Genomic DNA, 24,056 nt, shown 5'->3' on the forward strand with positions numbered 1-24,056 from the left:
TCTGGCCCTTGCCACCCCAACCCCTGTCCAGAGTCCCCTGGTCACCATCTCCCTGTTCCCACGCTCCAGCCTCACACCGCCCCCGCCCCCCGCCCCGGGGCAGGAGCCTTCCACTTATCCCACCTGCTCCAGGCCAGGTGACAGGCAGGCCCTCCTTGGCTGTTTCTCAAAGCTCACGTGGTCTGTCCCCCCACACCCCAACCCAGGGCTGTACCTCTGCCCCTGGCTTCCACCCGGGGAAGTCCACGAGGCTCCCAGTAAACTCAATTGAGGGATGCTTGCAAGGACCAGCAGTCCTGCTCCTTAAATCAATTGTGGATGGGCTTGGCTTTTCTCCTGCCCATTTGATTTTTAGCTGAAAATTTTCCACCCTGTGGAACAAAATAGGCTCTCCTTCCTCCTGGCTGTGAGAAGGCGTAGAGCAGAACCCCCCCCCCCAAGCTCTGGGGACCCAGAGGGAGCTACAGATGGAATTTAGGGGTGAAGACCTTAGTCTTACTGCTGCGAACCTCTACCTGTGAGCAGTTCCTGCTGTCGTGCCAGGGGCAGAGCCAAAGCAAAGCCCCCTCTCGCATGACCAGCTCGGGTAACGTCACATACGCTTTTATGCTGCATTGCAGTTGGAGATACCTTGAAATGTTGTCCTTCCCCATCACTACTTCAAAATTAGGGTAGTAATAAACCCCACTCTTAGCTCTTTTGATTTAATGCGTTAATAAAAAAGCGTGTGCGCACGCATGCATGTGTATCTCATTAATTTAGTCCTTTGATAACTATGGGTTTTTAAAAAGATTTTATTTATTTATTTAGAGAGTGAGCTGGGGGCGGGGGGGAAGGGGAAGAGCAGGAGGGAGACAGAGAATCCCAAGCAACTCCTCTCTGAGCTTGGAGCACGACCCAGGGCTCGATCCCAGGACCCTGCGATCACGACCTGAGCGGAAACCAAGAGTGGGATGCTCAACCAGCCAAGGCACCCTGGCCTCCCGATAACTGTGTTTTAATATGATTGATTTCCTTTGTAAATCTTTGCATTTTATGGTTGGCATTCCAAGCCTCTGCTCAGAGAAGGAGCCCACAGAAGTGCAAGAGCGGTCCCACATCCCTCAAAACCCGCACCCTGGCCTGCAGCTCATCCACCTGCTGCCCACGCATGCGTTCAGTGCGCAGCCTTTCTCCCGGGGCCTCTGCAGGCAGGCCTGGCTGGGAGCACGTGCTTCATTCCTGTGCAGGACTCTGAATGGGAACAAAACGGTTGGCAAAACAGGCCAAGAGGCCCCGGTGTCTTGAACGCCACCTGCAAGCTCCCAGGCCTTGGGCATTTCCAGCCAGAAGGGCCCTCCCAGGCCTCCCTGCTGTTGTGATTAAGCTGTCCCCACCATCAGAGGCATGGGGAGACTCCTCTCTGCCCCTCCCATTCCTTTTGCTTTGTAAAGTTACGTAAAAGCTGAGCTTTTGGAAGCCAATCAAGTCCCAAGCTAGACAAGAGATTAAAGACACAATGAACCAATTTAACCGCGCGCATCCTAATGTGCTTTACAAACGAAGCTTTCAAAGACAGGGAGTGGCTTCAGGGAACATATTAAACTGCTAGAAAAAAAAAAAATCAAAACAGCTCTGAAAGGAAAACTGGACGGGCCACTGAGCTCTGAACTGCAGGCCCAGATCCCACCCCCGCGCGTGGATAGCATCCTCCAGCCTGGAAGGCCTAGCTCGGCGCCCACCCGGCGGGGGTGCTCAGCATCTCAGTTTCTCAGTCAATGCTTGTTGAGCTACCAGCTGCTGAACCAGAAGGAAGGGCCGGCACACAGTTCAATCATGTGAAGAAACTGGGTTTGTTTGTTGTTGCTTTTAATTTTTCTTTGTAAAGTGATGCTTGCCCCCTAGAAAACTCACAAAGCGTCTGTGGAAAAACAAGGAAACAAAACCCCCAGCTGCACGTTTCCACCATCTACAGGCGAATCGCCTTTGACCAACTGGCCTCCAAGGACACTGCCAGGAAAAGAGAGGCCTGAGGTCACATGGGCCCCGGCTCGAGCCACTTCAGCCCACACCCCCCTCTGCTCTAGTTAAGTCACGGGGACACGTCATGGCAGGACTGCCCGACCTCTTCCCATGAGCGCAGTTGCTTGTGGTTTTGTTTGCTTCTATTCCTTGTAGAGTCGTACCTACTAAATATACAGTTTTGCCTAGTTTTGGGGTATCATTGTGTCGTAAGAATTCCCCATCATCGATTCATTTTCAATGTACTTTTTGTGGGCCGCTTGATACCCTGAAATGCAGTGTGCCTTACTTTCCTTACCTAATCCCCCCACTGTTGGGCATTTGCGTATTTATTTCTCGTTTTGTTCTGTTTTCCATGGTGCATTAAACTTTATACCAATTCCGGGCTGTTTCAACATCTGCAGAGCGCTTCCTCTGTGCAAGGCGTTGTGGGAGGTTGCGGATAAGCTACACACAATCCCTTCACCCAAGATGCAGATATAAATAACTTTAATCCAAAGCAGGTTATAGTTGCCATAAGCAGACAGCTAGAACTGGAGTACAGAATGGTTTTGCCTGGGCTTCATGGGACTCTAAGAAAGTTAAGTGCAAAAATCTGAGCTTCTGTGTCTGCAGCTAAAAGGTGAGGGTCAGGGAGCAGAGGGCAGCGTCGTGGAGGGCTGGTTTACCTGGTGGTGGGGGGGGTGTCCATGCTGGCAGGCAGGTGGCCCCTAATACGCCAGAGCAGGTGGGGCTCATCTCAAGTGTAAGGTCAGTTGGTTGTCCGTGGCTGCCACAAGCCAGGTGGTATGTAGCTCGGTGGAAAAACACCAGTGATGGTCTGCGGTGGACCCAAGCTGGTGGCAAACTAGCAACAAGACACCTGGCTACATGGTTGCCCTGGCCCTGGGACCTTTATATTCCGGTGAGTTTCCGGGGCTGGCGTCAGCTTGGCCGATGCCAAAAATCGTTTCCTAGGTTGAGGCTTCTGGGTCCATGCAGATCGTGATTCATTATGTCGTGGCCATCTCAGACCACATGTGTTTGGGGATTCTCTTTTGGAGGGGCGCCAACCCGCAGAGACCGGAGTGGGTTGGCCCTGAGTCCCAAGGTAGGGTGAGGGGGGCCAGGGAAGCTGAGAGGCCCGAGAGAATCTTCGCCAGCCCAGTGCCCTGGGCCCCCCTCTCCCTGCTTGGCCACAGCAGAGGCCTGCTTTCCTCCCTGGTCCTTTGGCCTTTTGACACACACAATTGCCGCCGTGCATCCTCCCCAGCTGTGCAGCTGTCCCCAGCATCCCTGCCCCGCCGGCCTGATCTCATGTGGTCTTGTCTTCAGCCCCTGCAGGTGCCATGACTCAGCTGGCCCAGGAGAGCTTCGACAGGAGTGTGGAGGACGCCTGGGAGTGGATGAGGGCTGTGCAGGATCGGCTGCAGGTCAATGACAACACCCAGGGGCCCCGGGCGGCCCTGGAGGCCAGGCTGCGGGAGACCGAGGTAGGCAGAGGCCGTGGCCTCCGTAGCCCGATGGCCTCGGCCACGTCCCTCCCTCTTGGGCCCCACCTTCCTGGACTGTCCCTGCTAGGTCTCGGTGGGCCCAGATCGGCCTTCAGGAAGGTGCGGAAGGGGCTCTATCCAGTTGGAAGTGACCCCCCAGCTTCCCCAAGCAGGGCTCAGAGTGTGTGGGGCTACACCTGTCGGAAGTGCTAGTGCCCAGTGCCTGGCCTGGCATTATGGTGCCCCCATCCGACGGCATCTGCTCCAGGCTTGGGGCCAAGGGGAAGAATGAATGAATGAATGAATCAGAGACCTAGGTCATAGTGTCCATGCCGATGCTAAAGTGCTCTGTGGCCTTTGGCAAGTCCCCGTCCCTCTCTGCGCCTCACTTTCCGATCTATAAGCAAAGCCATGACATAGGCGTCTCTTGGGTCACATTCACTGGGATATTGCACAATTCTAACTTGTCACATCACCATGGTCACTTTTGAGGGAGGCTAACCTTTTCCTACACAAACTGGTCTCCCGACCAGGCTAGAAATGGGGCTGACCCCACACTGTGTGCTTTCTTTCTTTTGTGCCTCTTACTGAAAATATCTAACGCTCTTTTTTTAGAAATGGACAGTCAAAATTAAGACATTTATATCACATTGGTAGGGCTCATCATTTGAGGTTCCAACATCATGAAGGAGGAGCCATTGTCCGTGTTTTTCCATATGGGGAAAATGGGTCTCAGGTCATGTGACTTGTCGAAGGTGGAAAGGTCTCTGGGTGGGATATTCCATCCTGGAATTTGAATCTTCTGAGTCCTTGTCAGATGAGCTTTCTGCTTCCCTGCAGCGTCATGTGCTTCGCAGATGATCAGAGACGGGGTATTCACAATAGAACCGTGCCTGGCAGGGCAGAGAGCAGGGCATTCTAGTTTCTTGGGTGTTCTGTTTGATAGAACAGCTCACTGGGCTTGAGAGAGGACAGACTTTGGAGTCTGGACATCTTGGGTTCAACTCCCAGCTCTGCTTCTTGCTGGCTGTGTGAGCCCCTGCAAGTCATTTGACCCTACTGGGCCTCAGTTTGCTTCCTTTCTAGAAAGGGGTAGGGCTAAGTATCTCAGAATGGTGCTTCTCATGCCTTCACTGGCCTAGCTCTGGTGGACCAGAGACCTGCCACTTTGAGTCACATTTTTTTCACTAGCCTCCCGTGTCAGGTGTCAAACTGTGGCCGCGGGACCACCGGGTGATGGATTCATCCCTGGTCCCTGCCCTCAGGTTGCTCCCGACGCAGCCCCTTGCCACACACCTTAATTAAATACAGCCCTGCTCTTCCTGCGAAGGTAGGCGTGGGGGGGCCTGCCTCTCTCCATGGCTTACATTGCCTGCCTCCTGGTGTAGCGCCATCTGAGCCCTCGCCATCCTGAGCCACATGTCCTTCTATGACAACCAAGACCAGGTGCTTGATGGGCCTGGTAAACGCCCCCCCCCCCCCACCAAGTGACCATCATGGCAGAAAGATGGAGACGCTTTTACGTCATGGTCATAGGCTTCCCAATTGGACAGTGAAGTGAGCAGAGAACCCAGGGCTCTTGGAAAGCCCCAGTGAGGTCACATTCCCCAGCCTGGGTGATCAAGGGAGGCCTCTGGGGACAAGTGATTTTGCTGTTGAAGCTCAAACATAGAGGAGGTAATCAGCTTGGGGGATGCAGGGGTGAGGGGGGTGAGGAGGGAGCTCCAGGCAGGGACAATTGTGTAGGAAAGGCCCAGAGGTGGGCACAGTCTGTAGCACATGCTCAGAACCTCAACAAGGCTATAGGGGAGCACCAGCCATCAGGCGGAAGCAGGGGACAGGGCCAGAGGGGTGGTCAGGGCTCAGAGGGTGACAGCTTGGAACAGCGAGCCCGGGAGCTTGGACGTCTCTTCTGCAACAAGGGGATGGTGGATTGGAAACTTGGATGGTCAGGGATTGAAGAGACGGGCGAGCCTGGAGTGGGGAGAGGAGTTGGCAACCCAAAGCCCCTTCCCTCGTCAGACTTGGCCTTTGTCACCATCAGCACTGTTATTGTCACCAGCAGGCATTTATCAAACAATGAGTCCTCCCGGATCACTGGGAGCGGGGACCTGACACTCATTCAACACCTGTTCTGTGCTTGGGGCTGCGCTATCCGCTTTCATGTTTAATTTTACAAAAGCCTGGTGAATGTGGTTTTATTGTCCCTAATTTTCAATAGTAAAATGCGGTTCTGAGACACAGCGATGAGCCAAAACTCAAGAAATTGATCTTGGGGGCACTTGAATGGCTCAGTGATGGAGCATCTGCCTTTGGCTCAGGGTGTGATCCCCGGGTCCTGGGATCGAGTCCCACATCGGGCTCCCCTCTGCCCGTGTCTCTGCCTCTCTCTCTGGGTCTCTTGTGAATAAATATATAAAATCTTAAAAAAAAAAGAAAAGAAAAGAAATTGATCTTGTCAGGGCCTGAACCCAGGGTTGAGTCTGGAGTGTCACTGGCCATCCCTGTGCGGGCACCTGGAGCAGGGAGGCAGGTGAGGGGCGCCTTACTCAGGGGCTCACCGCATAGAAGGGGACAGGTAAAAAAGGTAAAAAAAAAAAAAAAAAAAAAAAGAAGGGGACAGGTATGCACATAATCCACGCCACACGAGGGTCCCATGATGTCATTGATGTTATTCCCCTCCTCTAAAGCCTTCCATGGCTCCCCATTGCCCACCAAGGGAAAAAACCAAACTCCACCTGGCATCAGAGTCTCCCACTGTCTACACGACTCTGTTTGCTGGCCTCGGCTTCTCAGCCTGCTGATCCCGTCCCATCTTCTCCTGTTAGCAGAGAGCCTCGAGGTCCTCTCAGCAAGCCTCTGGCCTGTGCCGTTGCCTCTACTTGGAATGCCCGTTCGCGTGGGTGTGGCCGAGTTGTGAAATGAAGCACTCCTAGCCCCAGCCCCATCTCCTGATGTCTGTCCTGGAACACCGCAGCCCTGCGTACTTCGTGTCTCGGGAACTAATCCCTTGGGGCCTCACACCCTTACCCTGGCAGCTCATTGCCCTGGGTGTGGGTCAGGCATAAGCCAAGGCGAGGGTGGTCCTTAGGACTTGGAACCTAGGCGGAGGGGTCACATCCTGGGTGCTCCCCCGCAGGCTCTCCCACGGGGCTCAGGCGTGCTATTTTCTGGGCTTTGACATGTCAAAACCAATTTCGCAATAAGAAAGAAAACATTTGGGCAGCCCGGGTGGCTCAGTGGTTTAGCGCCACCTTCAGCCCAGGGCCTGATCCTGGGGACCGGGGATCGAGTCCCATATCGGGCTCCCCGCATGGAGCCTGCTTCTCCCTCTGCCTGTGTCTCTGCCTCTCTCTGTGTCTCTCATGAATAAATAAATTTAAAAATCTTTAAAAAAAGAAAAAAAAAACATTTCGCCCCAGCCCTCTGGTGAAGGGAGCAACTGGTGACTTTCCTACCTCCCCAGTCCATGGGACCTCTCTCTGGGGCCTGGTGGGGGGCACCCCAGCGGCTCAGTGATGTGCACTCCTGGTAATTGTCTGCCTCAGGGCCAGGATGCGAGTTCCAATCCAGCTCTGATGCCTCATAGCCACGGGGCGAGGAGCACGTCCCATGCCGTCCTGCCCTCCCTGCCTTCTGCACGAGGGGTGTCGGCAGCTCTAGGACCCTCATGGTGGTGGAAGCCTTCTGCAAAGGGAGACTGGAGAGAGTGTTGCTCCTGGGAAATAGGACTGGCCAGCTGGGGTTCGAATCCCCACTGTGGCCGTGGCACCTCGGGACCTTCAGCTTGTTGGGGTGGAGGTGGGGGTGCTGGTTGTCACCTTGCAGGAGGGAGGGACCCTGGAGGTGAATGACTTACTGGTGCCTTTGGCAAAGTGCAGGCACCCTGGCAGAGCCAGCCCCATGGGTGAGGTGGTTTCGATGGCAGGATCACGTGTGTGCCGACCCTCCCTGCCCATGCCCAGCCTCCAGGAGCTTGTCCCCCAAGTCCCAGTGTCCTATCTCTCTGCCCACTGGTTCCCAGCCTCCGTGGCCCTGCACTCGGGGCCTAGTCTCAGCTGTGCTGCTTCCTAGCTGCCTTCCAGGCTCCTGTGTGGTCCGACACAGGCTGCATTTCCCAGAACTTGGCTTCCAGATGTTGGACACACTGTGCCTGAACACATCGTGCTTCTCTGCCTCTGCTCAAGCCCCCATCACAGATGCTTGCGTGTCACTAAGACTCAGTGCCAATGCCACCTACGCACGGAGCCTCCTTGTGTTTCCCCACATCCCTCATTGGAGCTCCGATCATTATTTTGTGGTATCTGTGGCTCATTGACAGTCATCTGTGCTCTCAGCTGCAGACCCCACCACAGCCTGCAAGCATCAGGCCTTATTTGTTCATCTGGGACCCTAGTGCCCAACAGAGTATGGAGAATAGTACCTAGTAGAGCACCTAGCGCTGTGCCCAGCACAGTGCTTAACTTGGTACCCCATGTAGTACAAAGCATAGGACCCAGCACAGTACTCAACTCAATGCCAAGCGTAGTACTCAACACAGTGCCCAGCACATGCCCAGCATAATATCCAGCACAGTACCCAAGTCAGTATCCAGCACAGTACTGCACATGGTGCCCCGCATAGTACTCAGTATAGTACTGAGCATAGTACCCAGCACAGCGCCTGCCTGGTCTTGGCTGCATTGAGGACAAGCCCTGACTAACCTCGTTCCTCCAGCTTTCCTTATCTATTTGTTCTTCTCTCCTCTGAGGCCTTCTCTCCTCCAACCCCCACCAGTCTGGTCCTCACTGCTCCTTCCAATCAGGGTCATTCTGTGGCTGCAGTTCAAGTACCCCTTCCCAGCCGGCCAGTCCCTCCTGCCACACACTCCTGGATCTTGCTGCTAATCAGCTAGAAAAGAGCCTCCCACCAACCGAAGAGCATGATCACAACAGTAGTGAAGAAAGGCGGAATCTGCTTCTTAGAAGCTTAGGCCCGGCCTCCGGCCTCCTGGTCCCGGACCCACAGCAAATATCCTATTGGTTGATGTTTCAGCTTGTGGGCAGATGTGTCAGCTTCAGGCCAGATGGGGCTTGGTGTTCCGCCTGCCTTGGGCCTGGCCGGCTCTTCTCTCTTTGGCAGGGAAGCCGCAGAGCACTCCCTGCCAAGGGCAGGGGACCTAGGGGTCCAGCCTACGCCCCTCTGAGCAGGGAGTCAGAAACGCAAAGGGCCAGAGGCCTAGGGGAGGTCACACAGGATGTGGGAAAGGGGCTCTTGTCCTCATGGGGACTTTCCAGGCCCGGCTGGCTCTGTCTCTGGGGGTGATGGAGAGACAGAACTTAGCTTCTTCCCCCACGGCTGTTGGCTCCCTGGTTTATGGAGCTGGATTCTGCTGGGGCCTCATCTGGGCAGCAGGGATAGAAGAGGCCGCTCCAACCTCCACAGAGAACTGGCCCGCAAAGCTCCAGCCTTCTGTGGCTTCCCAGCACCCCTGTTTGTAAAACTGCAGTTCCCGTGGCACCCCTCCTGCGAGTTCGGGGTGTGGGCATTACGTCTACTCCTCAACGCTGGGAGTCAGAAATACCAGGTCCTTAAATTAAATCCCAGGGGATGGCAAGTAATTCATTCTGAGCTCACTGTGGGACCCCTGCTCCTGAGTGGTGTGAAGTTCTGTGCAGGGGATGGGCAATCTCACTCGGCCCAGAACATTCCGCAGTGGCCCTCAGATCTTTAGTCCACGCTAACCGCTATAGTAGCTTTGTCGCCTACGTTGCAGCCTGCTGCTGAGCAGGACTTGGCATCTCTGTTGGGTTCTTGCTGCAGCCATGATCCTCTGGCGTCCTGATGCATCCTGACGCTTGGCCGGGATCAACAAGCCAACAGAACCTCTTTCCCCCTTTTGGGGTAGCTCCCCGCTCCCTATTTTCCCTGCCTACCAACACCCCCCCCACACACACACACCTAGACCACAGAGGCAGCCTGTGGAAGGAGCTTGTTTAATGCCACTCTTTGATGGCACAGGTAGGAGGTGAAGTGCCTCTCTATCATCATCATCATCACGGTAGGCCATTCTCATAGGAAGTAACAAAAAGGATTGACACCATTGCCCCTTTGCACATGTTGGAAAAGAATCTACATCATAGCTCAGCCTTTTACAAAGTATACTAACACATCAATGTTTTAAGTAACTATTTTTTAAAAATATTTAATTTATTTATTCATGAGAGACACAGAGAGAGAAAGGCAGAGTCATAGGCAGAGGGAGAAGCAGGCTCCCTGTAGGGAACCTGATGTGGGACTTGATCCCAGGACCCTGGGATCATGCCCTGAGCCCAAGGCAGATGCTCAACCCCTGAGCCACCCAGGTGTCCTAGTAACTGTATTTTAAAAAATTAATGGTATAACCCTATGACGTAGACAAAGTGGGAATTGTTATCACTATCTCATGGTGCCAAAGGGAGACCCAGAGTGACCCAGGGGCCTGCTGGGGGCACACAGCTATCAGTGAAGCAGCATCTGGCTCCCCAACCGGGCCCCGGCCCAATGCCATCCACAGAGAAGAGTCAGAGACAGCCAGCCCACTGGGACTTCATTCTGAGAAGGCTGGCTGCCAGGCCGAGGGAGACAGGCTGGGCAACAGAGCTTGAGCTATCAGCAAATTGTTGTTCAGTAAAGAGGGATCAAGGGTGGGAAAAGACAGCACTAGCAGTGAACAGTCAGTAGCTGACAGTGGAGCGTGGGCCAGGCAGTGTGCCCAGGGCTCTCCCAGCATCAGGAAATGTGACCATGACCCTGGGTGATGTCAGTGTCCTCTTCCCCCATTTCACAGGCCCGGAGCATCTAAGTACCATGAGGAAGGTCTCGCAGGTAGGGGGAAAGGCTCTGGAATTGGGATCCAATTGTACTTTTCACTATAGAGACCATACTTTAGTTGCCAAAGAAATAAATAATGGCAATAAGGACCAGAGCTGATGTTAATCAGAGGTGTACTACTTGATAGACATTGTGTATTCGTCTGGGCCCTCCAAGAGGCCAATGCCAAGATGAGTTTAAAAGCTCAAGATGTTTTAGTACTGGAAGTCCTGCCCTCAGCATCAGATAGCAAAAAGAAACAAAAGGCATCCAAACTGGCAAAGAAGAAATCAAACTTTTATTCTTTGCAGACGACATGATACTCTATGTAGAAAACCCAAAAGCCTCCAGCAAAATAAATTGGTAGATTTTTTTTTTGATATAGGAATTCAGCAAAATCGCAGAATATAAAATCAAAGCACAGAAGTCAATTGCATTTCTATACACTGACCAATAAAGCAGAAGAAAGAGAAATCAAGGAATCGATCCCATTTACAGTTGCACCGAAAGCCCTAAGATACCTAGGAATAAAAAGCTTTTGTGCAGCAAAGGATAACAGTCCACAAAACTAAAAAACAACCTATGGGATGGGAGAAGATATTTGCAAATGTCTTATCAGGTAGAGGGCTAATGTCTGAAACCTAAGCACAACTCATCAAACTCAACACCCCCAAAAAACAAAAAATCCTGTCAACAAATGGGCAGAAGACATGGCAAGACATCTCTCCCAAGAAGACATACACATGGCCAACAGACACATGAAAAAAAAAATGCTCCACATCAGTGGGCATCAGGGAAATACAAATCAAAAACCACAATGAGATACCACCTCATATCAATCAGAATGGCTAAAATTAACAAGACAGGGAACAGCAGGTGTTGGCGAGGATGTGGACAAAGGGGAACCCTCTTACACTGTTGGTGGGGACGCAAACTGGTGCAGCCACCTGGAAAACAGTGTGGAGGGTCCTCACGAAGTTAAAAATAGAGCTACCCTATGACCCAGCAATTGGTATTTATCCAAGGGATACAATCATAGTGACTTGAAGGAGCTCCTGTACCCCAATGTTTATAGCAGCAGGGTCCACTATAGCCAATAGTTTTTCCATCTATGGAAAGATCCTAGATGTCCACTGACAGATGAATGGATAAAGAAGATGTGGTCTATATATTTGTGTACACACACACACACACACACACACACACACACACACACAGTGGAATATTACTCAGCCACCAAAAACAATGAAATCTTGCCATTTACAATGACCTGGGTGGAATTAGAGTGTATTATGCTAAGGGAAATAAGTCAATCAGAGAAAGACAAATACCATACGATTTCACTCATATGTGGAATTTAAGAAGCAGAACAGGTGAACAGAGGGGAGGGGAAGGAGAAATCAAATCAGATGAAAACAGAGAAGGGGGCAAACCATAAAGACTCTTAATTCGGAGAAATAAACTGAAGGTTGCTGGAGGGGAGGGAGGTGGGGGATGGGGTAACTGGGTGATGGGCACGAAGGAGGGCACGTGATGGAATGAACAGTTATACGCAACTGATGAATCACTGATCTCTACCTTTGAAACTAATAATACACTATGTGTTAATTAAATTGAATTTAAATAATTTTTTTTTTTTAAAGCTCAAGACAGGGCAGCCCGGATGGCTCAGTGATTTAGCACTGCCTTCAGTCCAGGGCATGATCCCGGAGACTCGGGATCGAGTCCCGCATCGGGCTCCCTGCATGGAGCCTGCTTCTCCCTCTGCCTGTGTCTCTGCCTCTCTCTCTTTCTGTGTCTCTATGAATAAATAAATAAAATCTTTAAAAAAAAAAAAAGCTCAAGACATTTGATAGGGAAATGTCTATGAAAGAAACCAGGTTGGGAACCCAATGAGGTTGGGAATGGGGAGATCTGTCCAATGCAGGTCTGACCCCCCAATCCAGGAGGCCGGGAAGTGTCTGGGATTGTGATGTGATTCTAAGGGAGTCTGGCCAGGCCTTGGGGCCTCCGGGACCAGTCACCCATCAGAGGAGCCCAAAGCCCCACAGGAACAGGCCTGCCTTGGCGTTCTTGCCTCATCACTGGTGGGAGCAGCCGAGGGGCCCTGGCTCAAGCCCACTCCCTGCAGTAGATCTGAGAGGCAGATCCTCACAGCCCCCTACACTGCGACATACACCTCACATTTTCTCATTTCATATTGAAACAAAAAAAATCTGGGAGCTAGGTACTAAGAATGATCCCATTTTACAAATGAGAAAATCGAGGCCAGGACGATGATGAAACTTGCCTGAGTTCACACAGCTGGAAGTGGCCAAGTAGGGAAGGGAAGGGAGGTAGATCATCAGACGGCCCTGAAGGTGGTCGCTCATCTCCCTGGCTCCCCGCTTCCAGCCTCAGGGCCGCTAGCTAACTGCCCACCGTCACAGGAGAAGGTGCAGGGGCCTTTGATTTGAACCCCAGCTCCTCTGGCCTCAGAGTCCTGGCTCTTTCCATCAAGTCACTGTCTTGCCAAAGCTCTGGCTGCTTGTATTTTGTCTAATTCCTGGAAACTGGTATTTGTGTCCACAACAGAAAATATGCCAGCTGGAGCCAGAGGGGCGCGTGAAGGTGGACCTGGTGCTGCGGGCGGCTGAAGCCCTCCTGGTGTGCTGCCATGAGGACCAGAAGCCCGCGATCCTGGCCCAGCTGAAGGACCTCAAAGCCCAGTGGGAGGAGACGGTCACTTACATGACTCACTGTCACAGGTAGGGTGGCTGGGGACCCTGCCAGGCCTTTGCAGCTGCCACGGACCCTCCTCGTCCGCCACCACACTGTCCTGGGGCCTCCACCCAAGGGACGTTTCTCCAGGCCTGGGATGGCTGAGAACATGATGTTCTCTTGGGATTTGGGCCAGCCCCGCCCGCCTCTTTCTAATTATAATCAAGCTTAATGATGATAATGGACAGTGGGAGCCCATCGTGTTTTGCCAACAATGAAGTCTTAGTAGACTTGCCATGTGTTCATCCTCCAGCACGATGGCAGAGTGGCTGTGGAGTGAAAAGGCTCTTGCCTTGCTAGCAATTTAGCCTAGATTCTCTGCCTATACCTGGGGGCCAGGGGGGGAGGGGAGGTTACACAGACCTGAGGTTGCCTCTTGCTCTGCTGGTTATTTGCTGTGTGGTCTTGGGAAAGTTACTTGGCTTCTCTGAGCCTCAGGCTCCTCATCTGGACAATGGGTATAATCAAGCATTCCTTGGCGGCTGTCAGCAAGATGGAAGAGGATAACAAATGTCAAGGGCAAGGCAGAGTAGGCCTGCAGCAGACAGGAGCTGCTGACATCCCCTCCATCTTTATAAGACCAGAACGTTGCGTAGCCGGGGTGACTTTGCACGGTGCTGTTTGCTTTTTGAACCCTTTCACTTGGAATTCCAAAGTGGTTTGATGTTGGCTGGATAGATGAGGCCATCTCCATATAACAGATGGGGAAACTGAGGTGGGCCAGGAGGCAGGGAGATGCAGCAAGCTCCGGGCCCCTCTGGGACCCACTCACGGGCCCCCAGCTTTCAGCCCTGCTGAGCGGTGACAAACCCCCAGATACTGCCGCCCAGGTGACTGTGAGGCCCCGAGACGGTGTCATTGTGCCCCTGGCACCGGGGCCAGGTGGGCAGGGGGCTCACGGCCCGTGCTCTCTGTCCACAGCCGCATCGAGTGGGTGTGGCTGCACTGGAGCGAGTATCTGCTGGCTCGGGATGAGTTCTACCGCTGGTTCCAGAAGATGCTGGAGGTGCTGGAAGTCCCCGCGGAGCTGCAGCTGGGCCTGAAAGAGAAGCAGTGGCAGCTGAGCCACGCCCAGGTGCTGCTGCACAACGTGGGCAACGAGGCGGTGCTCCTTGACCGGCTGCTGGAGGAGGCGGCTTCCCTGTTCAACAGGATCGGGGACCCCAGTGTGGATGAGGATGCCCAGAAGAGGATGAAGGCTGAGTACAGTGCCGTGAAGGCCAAAGCTCAGGTGCGTGAGATGCGGTGGTGGACTCATTCCTCACCCCTGCGCCCACTTACCTGCCTCTGTCTCCCCATGCAGCCACCCTTTTGCTCCCTAGACATCGATCCCCTGTGTACTCGCCATCGACTCACCGAATTCCTGCTGACCCCCCGGCCACCACCACGTGTCCACCTGCACACCCTCCTCCCCACTCACCTGTCTCCCCACCAAACGGCCCAGTCTGCTATTCGCTATCCCCCCACCCCCACCCTTCCTTACCCCCCCAGCCCTCTCTCTGTGTACCCACCCTCCCATCCCTCTGTCATCCTACTCATCCAGCCGTCTCCCACCAGCCTAGCCAGCCTCACATTCGTCTACACAACCACTTAATCTCCCTCTCCTGCATCCACACGCTCCTCCAACTACCCATCAACCCACCGCCTGCTCGTTCAGGTGACTGCAGTCTGCTACCTATCCCCTGTCCCCCCCTTCACCACCTGCTCACTCCCTATCTGCCTGTCACCACTGTCCATGCACGCACCCACCCACCGCCTAACTGCCACACCCCTGCCTTCCATCTACTCAACCACCCACCCCTCTGCCTCTACCCACCCAACAGCCTGTGATGTACCATCCATACACCTAGTGCCACCCAGGGCCGCGTACACGTGTGGTGCTTAGCATATGTACGCTGTGTACACTGCCTGATGCACTAGGATGCTCGGCCTTGCCAAGATGCTTGGCTCATCTCCTCTTCCCCGGTCCCTCCCTCCTACCGCCCTCCACCCTTCCTCCTCTGCTCTCTTTGGACCTTCCTCCAATCCTTCTGCCCATTCTTTGTCTCCATCCGCACACCTTGATTTTTTTTTTAAGACTTTGTTTATTTACTTATTTACTTACTTATTTGTTGAGAGCCTGGAAGCAGGGGGAGGGGCAGAAGGAGAGGGAGAGAGAGAGAATCTCAAGTAGACTTCCCACTGAGTGCAGAGTCCATATAGCCTTGAGTTTTAACCAGTCCATAAATTTACCAATTTGAATTATTAGTATAGATTTATTTTTTTTAAAGATTTTGTGTATTTATTTGAGAGAGAGGGAGATAGAATGATCAGAGGGAAGGATAGAGGGAGAAGCAGGCTCCCCCGCTGAGCAGGGAGCCTGATGTGGGGCTTGAACACAGGACCCTGGGATCATGACCTGAGCCGAAGACAGACACTGAACTGGCTGAGCTGCCCCAGTCATTAGTAAATTTATTTATTTAAAGATTATATTTATTTATTCATGAGAGACAGAGAGGCAGAGACACAGGGAGGGGGAGAAGCAGGCTCTCTGTGGGAAGCCCGATATGGGACTCGATCCCAGGACCCCAGGATCAGGCCCTGAGCCAGAGGCAGGTGCTCAACCACTGAGCCACCGAGGCATCCCTAGAGTCCTGTTCTTCTGATGCATTCCCATATCCCTGTGCATTTTAGGATTGTTGTCCTTAAATTGTAATCAGAAAGGACCTGGCAATATGACAGGCTAGAAAGCCCGGATACCCTTCCATTTCGGACAACCAAAAATACTGCACAGAATTTAACAGGCGTCGCTTAAATGCAGACCCGTGTGTGCAGACACCAAGGTAGGAGACACCGTGTGGACCACAAGCAAAGATGTTCTAGATTGCTAAACTCATAGGTGCGCCTGAGGTTTTCCTGGGGTTAGTGCTCAGGCTGGAGAAGGAAGTAAGACTTTGGGCCCAGAGGAAGCAGAGGCAGCAGCAAAATGTGAGAACCCTTGAGGGTGAACTAGAAAAATCTCCCCATGTGCAAACACAAGAAAGGAAGTCCAGGTTTCAGCTGGGGCTCTGGGATAAAACAAAACCCAAACGAATGAAAACATAATCACCCTTCAGAGTATGGGGCCAGGGGCCTCTCGCATAATTTTGGCTTGGGGTTCAAGTTTGGACGTGGGAACTCCTGAGCCCGCACACTGACATGACTGTGAAGCCAAGCAGGTGAATTCCGGGGTGGGGAGGCTGGCTGAAACAGGCTCAGGCCCCTCAGAGGTTCAGGCCCCAATCACGGGGGTGGGGGGAGGTGGTGGTCTGCAGATAGAGTCCTGCTTGGGGCCAGCTCACAGCTCAAAACTACAGAGGCCCCAGGGAAACGATCCACCACGTCAGGAGACGCAGCGGACGGCAGTGTCAGACTCTGGAACTTCAGCTGCCTGAACAATCTGATGGAGACTGTAAATGATGTGTATACTCAGGATGCTTGCGGACAGAGCCCAAATCTGGGAGGAGGGAAACATTTACAGAAGGAAAGAAAAACAATTAGAGTCTCTTTAAAATATACTAATAGGGACGCCTGGGTGGCTCAGTGGTTGAGCGTCTGCCTTTGACTCAGGTTGTGATCCCGGGTCCTGGGATGGAGCCTGACTTAGGGCTCCCCACAGGGAGCCTGCTTCTCCCTCTGCCTCTCTCTGTTGTCTCTCATGAATAAATTAAATCCTAATAAAAGAAGTGTGGGGGGGGGAAGAACAGGACTCCGTTCCCTGCATGCTTGTGAAGGGACCTGGGTTTAAGTCAGGCTCCGCTGCTTCCTAGCTGTGTGGCCTTGGGGCAGCCCACCCTACCTTCGAGCAGGTTGAGGACTGAATGGGTTCACAGGTGAGCCCCTTGGAGCCTGGCAGGTGGCCTCCCTACCTAAAGAACCTCTCTACTCTCAATAGCAGGGGGAATAAATAGCAACCGCAGTGAAGTTTAACACACAGCAGGTGCTCGGAGCTGTGCATTGAATAAATGAGGGCCTCACCCTTCAGCTTGGAGGCACTCAATTCCTGAGGCCCCAGAGGGCAGGGACAGGGGGTTGTGGGGTAGCTGTGCAAGGGCCAGGATGGACAAGCAAGAAGAGCAGGGAGTGTGGCTCTTGCATGTGTAGCCAGTTGGCCCTCACCAAGTCCCGAGTGGCAAGGGCGGTGGTTCTCTCTCTAGAGCTGCCTCTGGGGCCCCGACAGAGGAGGTGTCTGCCCCCGTGGCCTCCCAGTTGTGACTTTACAGGAAACAGGTGTTCGTGTCAATCAGCAGAGAGCCTTCCGTGCGGCGTGCTGAGGACAGGAAATGGAAAGTGGTTAGACCTGTGTGTATTTGCATGTGTGTACACGTGTGTGCATACATGTGTGTGCGTGTGTGGAGGGGACATGCCGGGGGCACTGGGTGAGTGCCCTTCCTGGCCTACATGTGGACATGATCACCTCAGAGATTCTCAGGGTCACTCCGGGGACTCTTCTCTCACTGGATCCAAAAAAACCCACAAATCATAGAAATCACAATTCTTCTTGGCAGCTTCTATCTTTCCTTAGTCCCTTTGTGTCTTTGACCTCACTGGGTCCTCCCAGCCTTCTCCTGGGGTAGATAGAGAAGATTTGACGGGCCCATTCTGCAGACTTAAAACATCTAAGTGGCAGACACCACTGTCCCAGTAGAAAGATCCAGAAGTTCTAGGTGACTCTCGAGGTAGAGAGGCTCTATCCTCACTGGTGCTTCAGGTCCCACCCCTGTGCTTCTGCAGGTCACGCTGAGAAGGAGGAAGGCAGTTGTAAGTGGGAGGCTTGGAGCCCCTGGAGGAGGGAGCACGGTGCTCCCAGGAGTTCCCAGGGGGCAGAGGTCAGCGAGCAGGGTCTGGGGTGCAGGAGTGCAGGGGGCTCGGGCAGGGAAGGACGGGGTGGGGCTGGAAGCTGTCTCCCCCTGGGTGGAGGCCCTTGGAGTCCCCAGGCGTGCGGGTCAGTTCAGAAATGGGCGCTGGTGTTTGCAGGGTGACCTGATCCTGCCTGGAGGAGTAAATTCCGTTTGGCTTTTCCAGCTTGTGGCCAAAGCTCACGGACACTTGGATTTTCTCTTCCTTGGCCACCAGAGGTTTGGGACTCTGTCGCTACTCACAGGGAGTCTTGTCTGCCCGTGGACGGGGAGGGCCTGGGGAGCCCCGGAGCTGCTTCTTGTCTCCCCCAGGAGGGTTGTGGCAGACCAGAGGTGCCGGCCGGAGAGGGGCCGGGCAGGGCTGCAAGTCCTCTGAAATCATATGCAAGCTTGTATGAGCGCCTTTTCCCGGGGACAGGAGCCATAGCTTCCATCAGATTCCAGAGGGGGGCATGGCCTTCAGAAGGACTGAGAAGCAACCAAGAAAATCCAACTTTGGCGTTGTCCTTAGTAAGATATTTAACTCCTAACCCCAGGGTCCTCATTGGTAAAATGGGATATAGCCCCTGCCCCCCAAGGAACGCCCAGGGGCACAGCCCAGCCTTCCAGCCCTAGACAACAGGAAACTGCCCCAGCTCTAGCCTAAGCAAGGTGGGGATGCTGCATGTCCCGCGGTCCACATGCCTCCTGGTCCCCTGCCTTGGACATTCGACCAAGGCCTCACCTGGCATGAGAGGCTCCGTGAGGCGGGTAAGAGAGGCATCCTGAGGCGGGCCGCTGAAGTGCCCCCAGCCCAGGGACAGGATGAGGGCCGCGTAGGAATCCCCAGGGATCCAGGCCTGTTCTCAGGGTGGGTCTCCGTGGTGCTGTCTCGGTCGGCTCCGCCTGCCATAACCGATCACCCTGGACCGGAGGGCTCGCACGGCAGAAATGTATTTCTCACCGTTTCGTAGGCTGGGAAGTCCAAGATCAAGGTGCTGACAGATTCAGCTCCTGGTGAGGGCCTTCCCTTGGCTGGTTGCCGGCTGCCTTCTTGCTCTCGTAGCGGAGAGAGGGGAACAGTGGGCTCTCTGCTGACTCTCTTTATAAGGGCACTGATCCCATCATGGGGACCCCACTCTCATGACCTCACGTGACCCTAATGACCTCTCCAAGGCCCCACCTCCAAATACCATCAATCTATGGATCCGGGGCATACCACTCAGTCTGCAGCAGACATTATCTGTGTAGTACCTTGACTTTCACCAATGAGAGTCCACTTCAGCGTCTCTCAAGCTAGTGAGCAGGCCAGTGTTCCACCCTCTGAAAATCCATTTTTGACTTCCGATATGTTCATTAGCAAAGCCCCTGGTGTTGAGGGGGACAGGAACAGGGAGGCACTGTGGAGGCCACCTCTGGACTGTGGCCTTTGCAACCACCCCACGTCCCCCTGCCCCTGAAGGGAGGGAGGTCCTGGGACCAGGCCCGGGAGCGAGCAATAGCGCGCCGTCCACTCCAGATCTTGAGACACAAGAACAGAGCAGGCTGGTTGCCAGCGGGGTCCTGCTTGTTTATTATGAGTTTTTTAATTCACATTTTGTGGAGGGCCAGGCACACAGCAGCCTCCTCCTCCTCCTCCCCGGGCGGCGTGTCTGTCTGGCATCTGGGCCATGGATCCAGGCCGTTGGCGCAGGCTTGCAGAGGCATAAATCCTGGCTGCCCTTGTTAATTGGTTGGGTTTTGACATTCCCGACGGCTCTGCCCGCCACAGACGGTTTAATTGTTTGGTCTGATGAGGGAAGGTGGAGGACTCCCCCATTTGTCACCGCTGTCATCCTGCACCGTGGCTGCCCGGCCGTGGCTGAATTGTGCTCTGTGCTCGTTATGCCTGGCCCGGAGCTCGCCTGGACGCCTGCCCTGCTCGGCCGCGCTGTGCTCCGAGCGCCTGCATCGTGGATCGTGGAGGCTTTTACTGACTCTGGCTTCGTCCAGGGCCAGCACCTCATTGCTCACACACAGGGCCTCCGGCCAGCATGTTCAGGGGAGAGGCTTTGCCTCGCTATGACATTTATCACCATCAGCGTCAACCCGGGGCCCAGCTCGTATTCTCTGCTTGTTATTCCTGACCCACTTTATTTCATAAATGAGGCTTGCCTGTGGATGGGGGGAGCTCTGGGAGAGTGTTGGTGGATGTGGGGAGGGGGGGCCAGCAGGCGAAGCATGAAGGAGGTGGCCCCTGTCTCCTGGTCCACGTTTCAAATTCAGGCACCTGCTGTGTGCTGCTGTTGCTGCTCCGAGCCTCAATCCTTTAGGCAGCCAGCTCTTCGCCAAAAGACTTGGTCCTGTGCCTTAGTTTCCCCATCTCTCACGTGAGGATATTTTCTCCTCCTTGTCATGGTTGTTGGAAAGGTCTAAAAGAATGCATTGGTATTTTTGGGTTTATTGAGGACTTTCTCACCGGCCGGGGAAGGCACATTGACACAGGGAAGTTTTGTGAATCCATGTATCTGTCCCTACTTCCCATTTGAGAACTTTTGACTTGGTTTTGTCGAGGGTCAGCGCCCTTCCGGACATGGCCTGCTCCAGGCTAAGAGCCGAGGCCAGCAAACTAGGGCCTGGGGGCCCCACCACCCCATCTCCTGATTTCATATGGCTTAAAGGGAGGAAAATCAACAGCAGAATCTTTCAGGACATGTGGAAATGTTGCAAAATTCACATTTCAGTGTCCACGTTTGAGTTTTACCAGAATGCAAGCTTGCTTTACATGTTTGCTTCTGGCAGCTGTGAACCACCATGTAAGTAGCACGGAGCCGGCTGCCACCACAGATACCACAGGGCAGATAAAAAGTCCGCATCATTCACTGTCTAGTCAGCCCACCTCTGGATTAGGGCAGTGACTTTGGGAGCCAGGCACTTGCCATTTACATCTTGCCTATAAGGCCCTTGAAGAGTTATGTGACCTCCCAACATCAGCCTGGACATCTGCATAGCGGGGCAGGCTTGGCATCATCGTGATGGCAAAGTACGATCGTGCTCGTCACGTTCCAGGCGTGTGGTGGGTGCTTATTAAAAGGAAATCCCCTCTTCCCATCTTGTTGACTTTCCTTAAGAACTTCCCTCTGTCGGCCACTCTCCATGTGATTTCTTTTTGCCATTTAGGGCCGCGTTCATTCATAGAGCCACCCTGCGGGCCCTGGGGAGGAAGTCGACAAGGGGCAGCGTGGTGTGTAGGGAGCCCTTGGACAAGGTGTGAGCAAGGCCTGGAGGGAAGCACAGGACAGAGGGAAGGCCGTTCATTGAGCCTGGGGCAGCAGGCTGGGTCAGAGAAGAGGCAGGGTCAGTGTATCCAGGCCCAGCTGCCTGCTTGCCCCGTCCTGCTTGGTTGGATATGCCAGGAGCACAGGAGAGAGTGAGCGACGATAATCAAAGGCTCACAGGGATCAATTGCTGAATAGCTGCCCAGCGTGGTTCTGGGGTTGTGTGAGCTCTGACTGATTGGATCTCACTGCACCCCAAAGAGGTGGGAATGACTATTAACCACATGGATAGATGGGGAGACTCAGGCATGAGGCAGACCAGGGTTCAGGTCATGGGCTCTGGGCTTCCAAGCCCAGGGTATTGACCGCAGGGCCACAGCCACATCGTGGGGTCCTGCCCTGGACACTGAGATCTGGGCCTGTGGGCAGTGGGGAGCCATGGAAGGCTTTAGGAAATGGGGCTGTGATCAGGGGTGTGTTTGAGACACAGAGTCCCTGGGAACAGAGGTCTTATAGCAGAGACACTGCTATTTCCCAGATGACAGCTGCCCTCAGGACACCATCTTGTCCCTGCTTGGTTAGGACAAGAGTGGGATTGTCTAAAAAGTGAGGTGACTGCAGCCTACACTGGCAACAGGGCTGTCCCTGTGAGGAGATGGGGGCCGCCTGCTGTTTATTTGTGTGCCCTGAAGACACTGCTGGAGTCTTGGGCCACTAATGCTGCTGGCCCAATCTGGCCTTCTGGGTTTGAATCTCAGTGCTTTCCTACCCACGAGATCTTGGTCCACCGCTTGGTGCCTCAGTTTCCCTATCTGTCAAACCAGGATAAGAATGGTATCAGCTGATGGGGTGGTCAGGAGAGCTCCATGAGATGATCATGCACATGAAGTTCCTCGAGCAGTCCTGGCACTGTGGTGAGTGCTCCAATGATAGTGTTGCGTAGCAGGAATTGTTACAACGCCCCTGTCTTGAGTGCCATTCCCAGGACGTGGCAGGAAAAAAAGCCAGCCGTATAGTTGACAAGCCCAGTGTGGACAGGCTTTGACCAAGAGTCTCTTGGTTTACTGCTAATAAGGTAGAGAGGGGCATCTGGGACTTCTTGATCTTCAGCGAAAGGACAGAGGGTTGACCTCAGCTCACACCCCATAAACACACACACACACACACACACACACACGCACACACACACACACGGAGGCAGGCCTTCCTTGAAGCAGCCTGGGCTGGGGACCTGCATAAGTGATGACTCTCTTCCCCTCCCACAGGCCAGAGTGGATCTGCTGGAACAGGTGACGCGGGAGCACGAGCATTTCCAGGCGGGTGTGGACGAGTTCCAGCTGTGGCTGAAAGCCGTGATGGAGAAGGTGAGCAGCTGCCTGGGGCGGAGCTGCAAACTGTCCACCAAGCACCGTCTCTGCATGCTGCAGGTAAACTCGGCTGCTTCTCCATCACGGGGGCCCACTGAGGAAACGCTCGAATATGGGCGTTCTGTGTTGTTTATCTAATAGGATGTGCTGGGAGCCCTGGGAGACACAAAATCCATGGCACATGGACCCCACATATGGAGAAGCATGGGATCTGGGGCGATATGTTTGGGGCCTTGGCTGCTTTCTGGAAGTCTCTGAGCCAGCAAGGCATTTGGAAACCCAAGGCCACAGCAGCATGGTCTGGACCAAGGGGTCTCAAACAGGGGACTTCTGGAAATGTCTGGAGGCATCTTTTGGTTGTTACAGTTGGGTGGTGGAGATGCAACTGGCATCTAATGGATGGGGGCCAGAGACCCACAGGACAGCTCCCTCCAGGGTTATCCGACTACAGATGTCAGTAGTGCTGTGGGTAAGGAGCCCTGGTGCAGCAATCAGGTCTACAGTGGGGAGAAGCGTGGTCCGCCCTGGCCTTCCTAAATGCCTGTGACCTCCAATGAGCTTCTGACTTCCTCTATAAAGGGAGTGTTAGATTACCTTCAGTAATTCTAGGACCACTTTATAAGTTTTGCCGCAGATATACGGCACCTGTACCATTTATTTAATATTTGTACTTAAGGTGATTTATTTTTTTAAAAAAAACCAGTGAACAATGACCAAAAAAATCTTACATGACTAGTATAATAATGTTCATCAGACCTTCTTTGTGATAGTCCCAAACTGAAGGCAGCTCAGACTTTAATCAGCAGAGTACTGGATAAACATATCGTGGAACAGGAGAGATAGATGGACGGATGGATGGATGGATGGATGGATGGATGGTGGATGGATGGATAAATTCTACTGACAAAAAAGGGACAAAGTACTGCTATCTATGACAGCATGGAAAAATCTAAAGGATGTTACGCTGAAAGAAACCACTTTCAAAAGCAAATATATTTTATGATTTCAGACATGTGGAGTTCTAGAAGCTTTTGGGATATTAGAAATGCTCTACATTTTGATAACAATGTGGACTGCATATGCATGAATATTTCTCAAAACCATTTGAACAGTAATGTTTAAGATCTATGTACTTCACTCCATGCAGTGACACTTTGATAAAATAGTAAAATATTTTGAAAGCATTTGCAAATAAAATAGTTTCAAAGGCGTTTATATGAATTTGTTTGTAATTAAAAGCAAATTGAGTGTTTTCTTTGAAGGGAAAATTGATGTCATTGTCATGAATGCAAAACCAGCACTCACTCATAATTAGTAGATAACCTTCCAAATAAATATAATGAAACCGGGCAGCCCCGGTGCTGTGGCTCAGGGGTTTAGTGCCGCCTTCAGCTCAGGGCGTGATCCTGGACACCCGGGATTGAGTCCCATGTCGGGCTCCCTGCATGGAGCCTGCTTCTCCCTCTGCCTGTGTCTCTGTGCCTCTCTCTCTCTCTATGTCTCTCATGCATA

At 53.2% G+C, this 24,056-nt stretch overlaps 1 protein-coding gene across 4 annotated transcripts in view; it reads left to right on the forward strand.

The window, feature by feature from the left end:
- The window catches only part of SYNE3 (spectrin repeat containing nuclear envelope family member 3), a 97,605-nt gene that overhangs the window by 32,127 nt on the left and 41,422 nt on the right, over positions 1-24,056 (forward strand). For 3 of the 4 annotated variants that reach the window (XM_041759170.1, XM_041759169.1, XM_041759168.1), the window contains exons 2-5: positions 3,316-3,473; positions 12,879-13,051; positions 13,986-14,295; positions 22,443-22,604. In XM_041759170.1, the coding sequence (XP_041615104.1) occupies positions 3,330-3,473; positions 12,879-13,051; positions 13,986-14,295; positions 22,443-22,604 (789 nt within the window). In that variant the 5' untranslated portion in view covers positions 3,316-3,329. Of the gene's footprint in view, positions 1-2,453; positions 2,624-3,315; positions 3,474-12,878; positions 13,052-13,985; positions 14,296-22,442; positions 22,605-24,056 lie in introns of those variants that run through there. The other variant, XM_041759171.1, reaches the window with a different exon arrangement.

This window comes from Vulpes lagopus, chromosome 6 (genome assembly GCF_018345385.1).
Source record: "Vulpes lagopus strain Blue_001 chromosome 6, ASM1834538v1, whole genome shotgun sequence".
Taxonomy (NCBI): Eukaryota; Metazoa; Chordata; class Mammalia; order Carnivora; family Canidae; genus Vulpes; species Vulpes lagopus.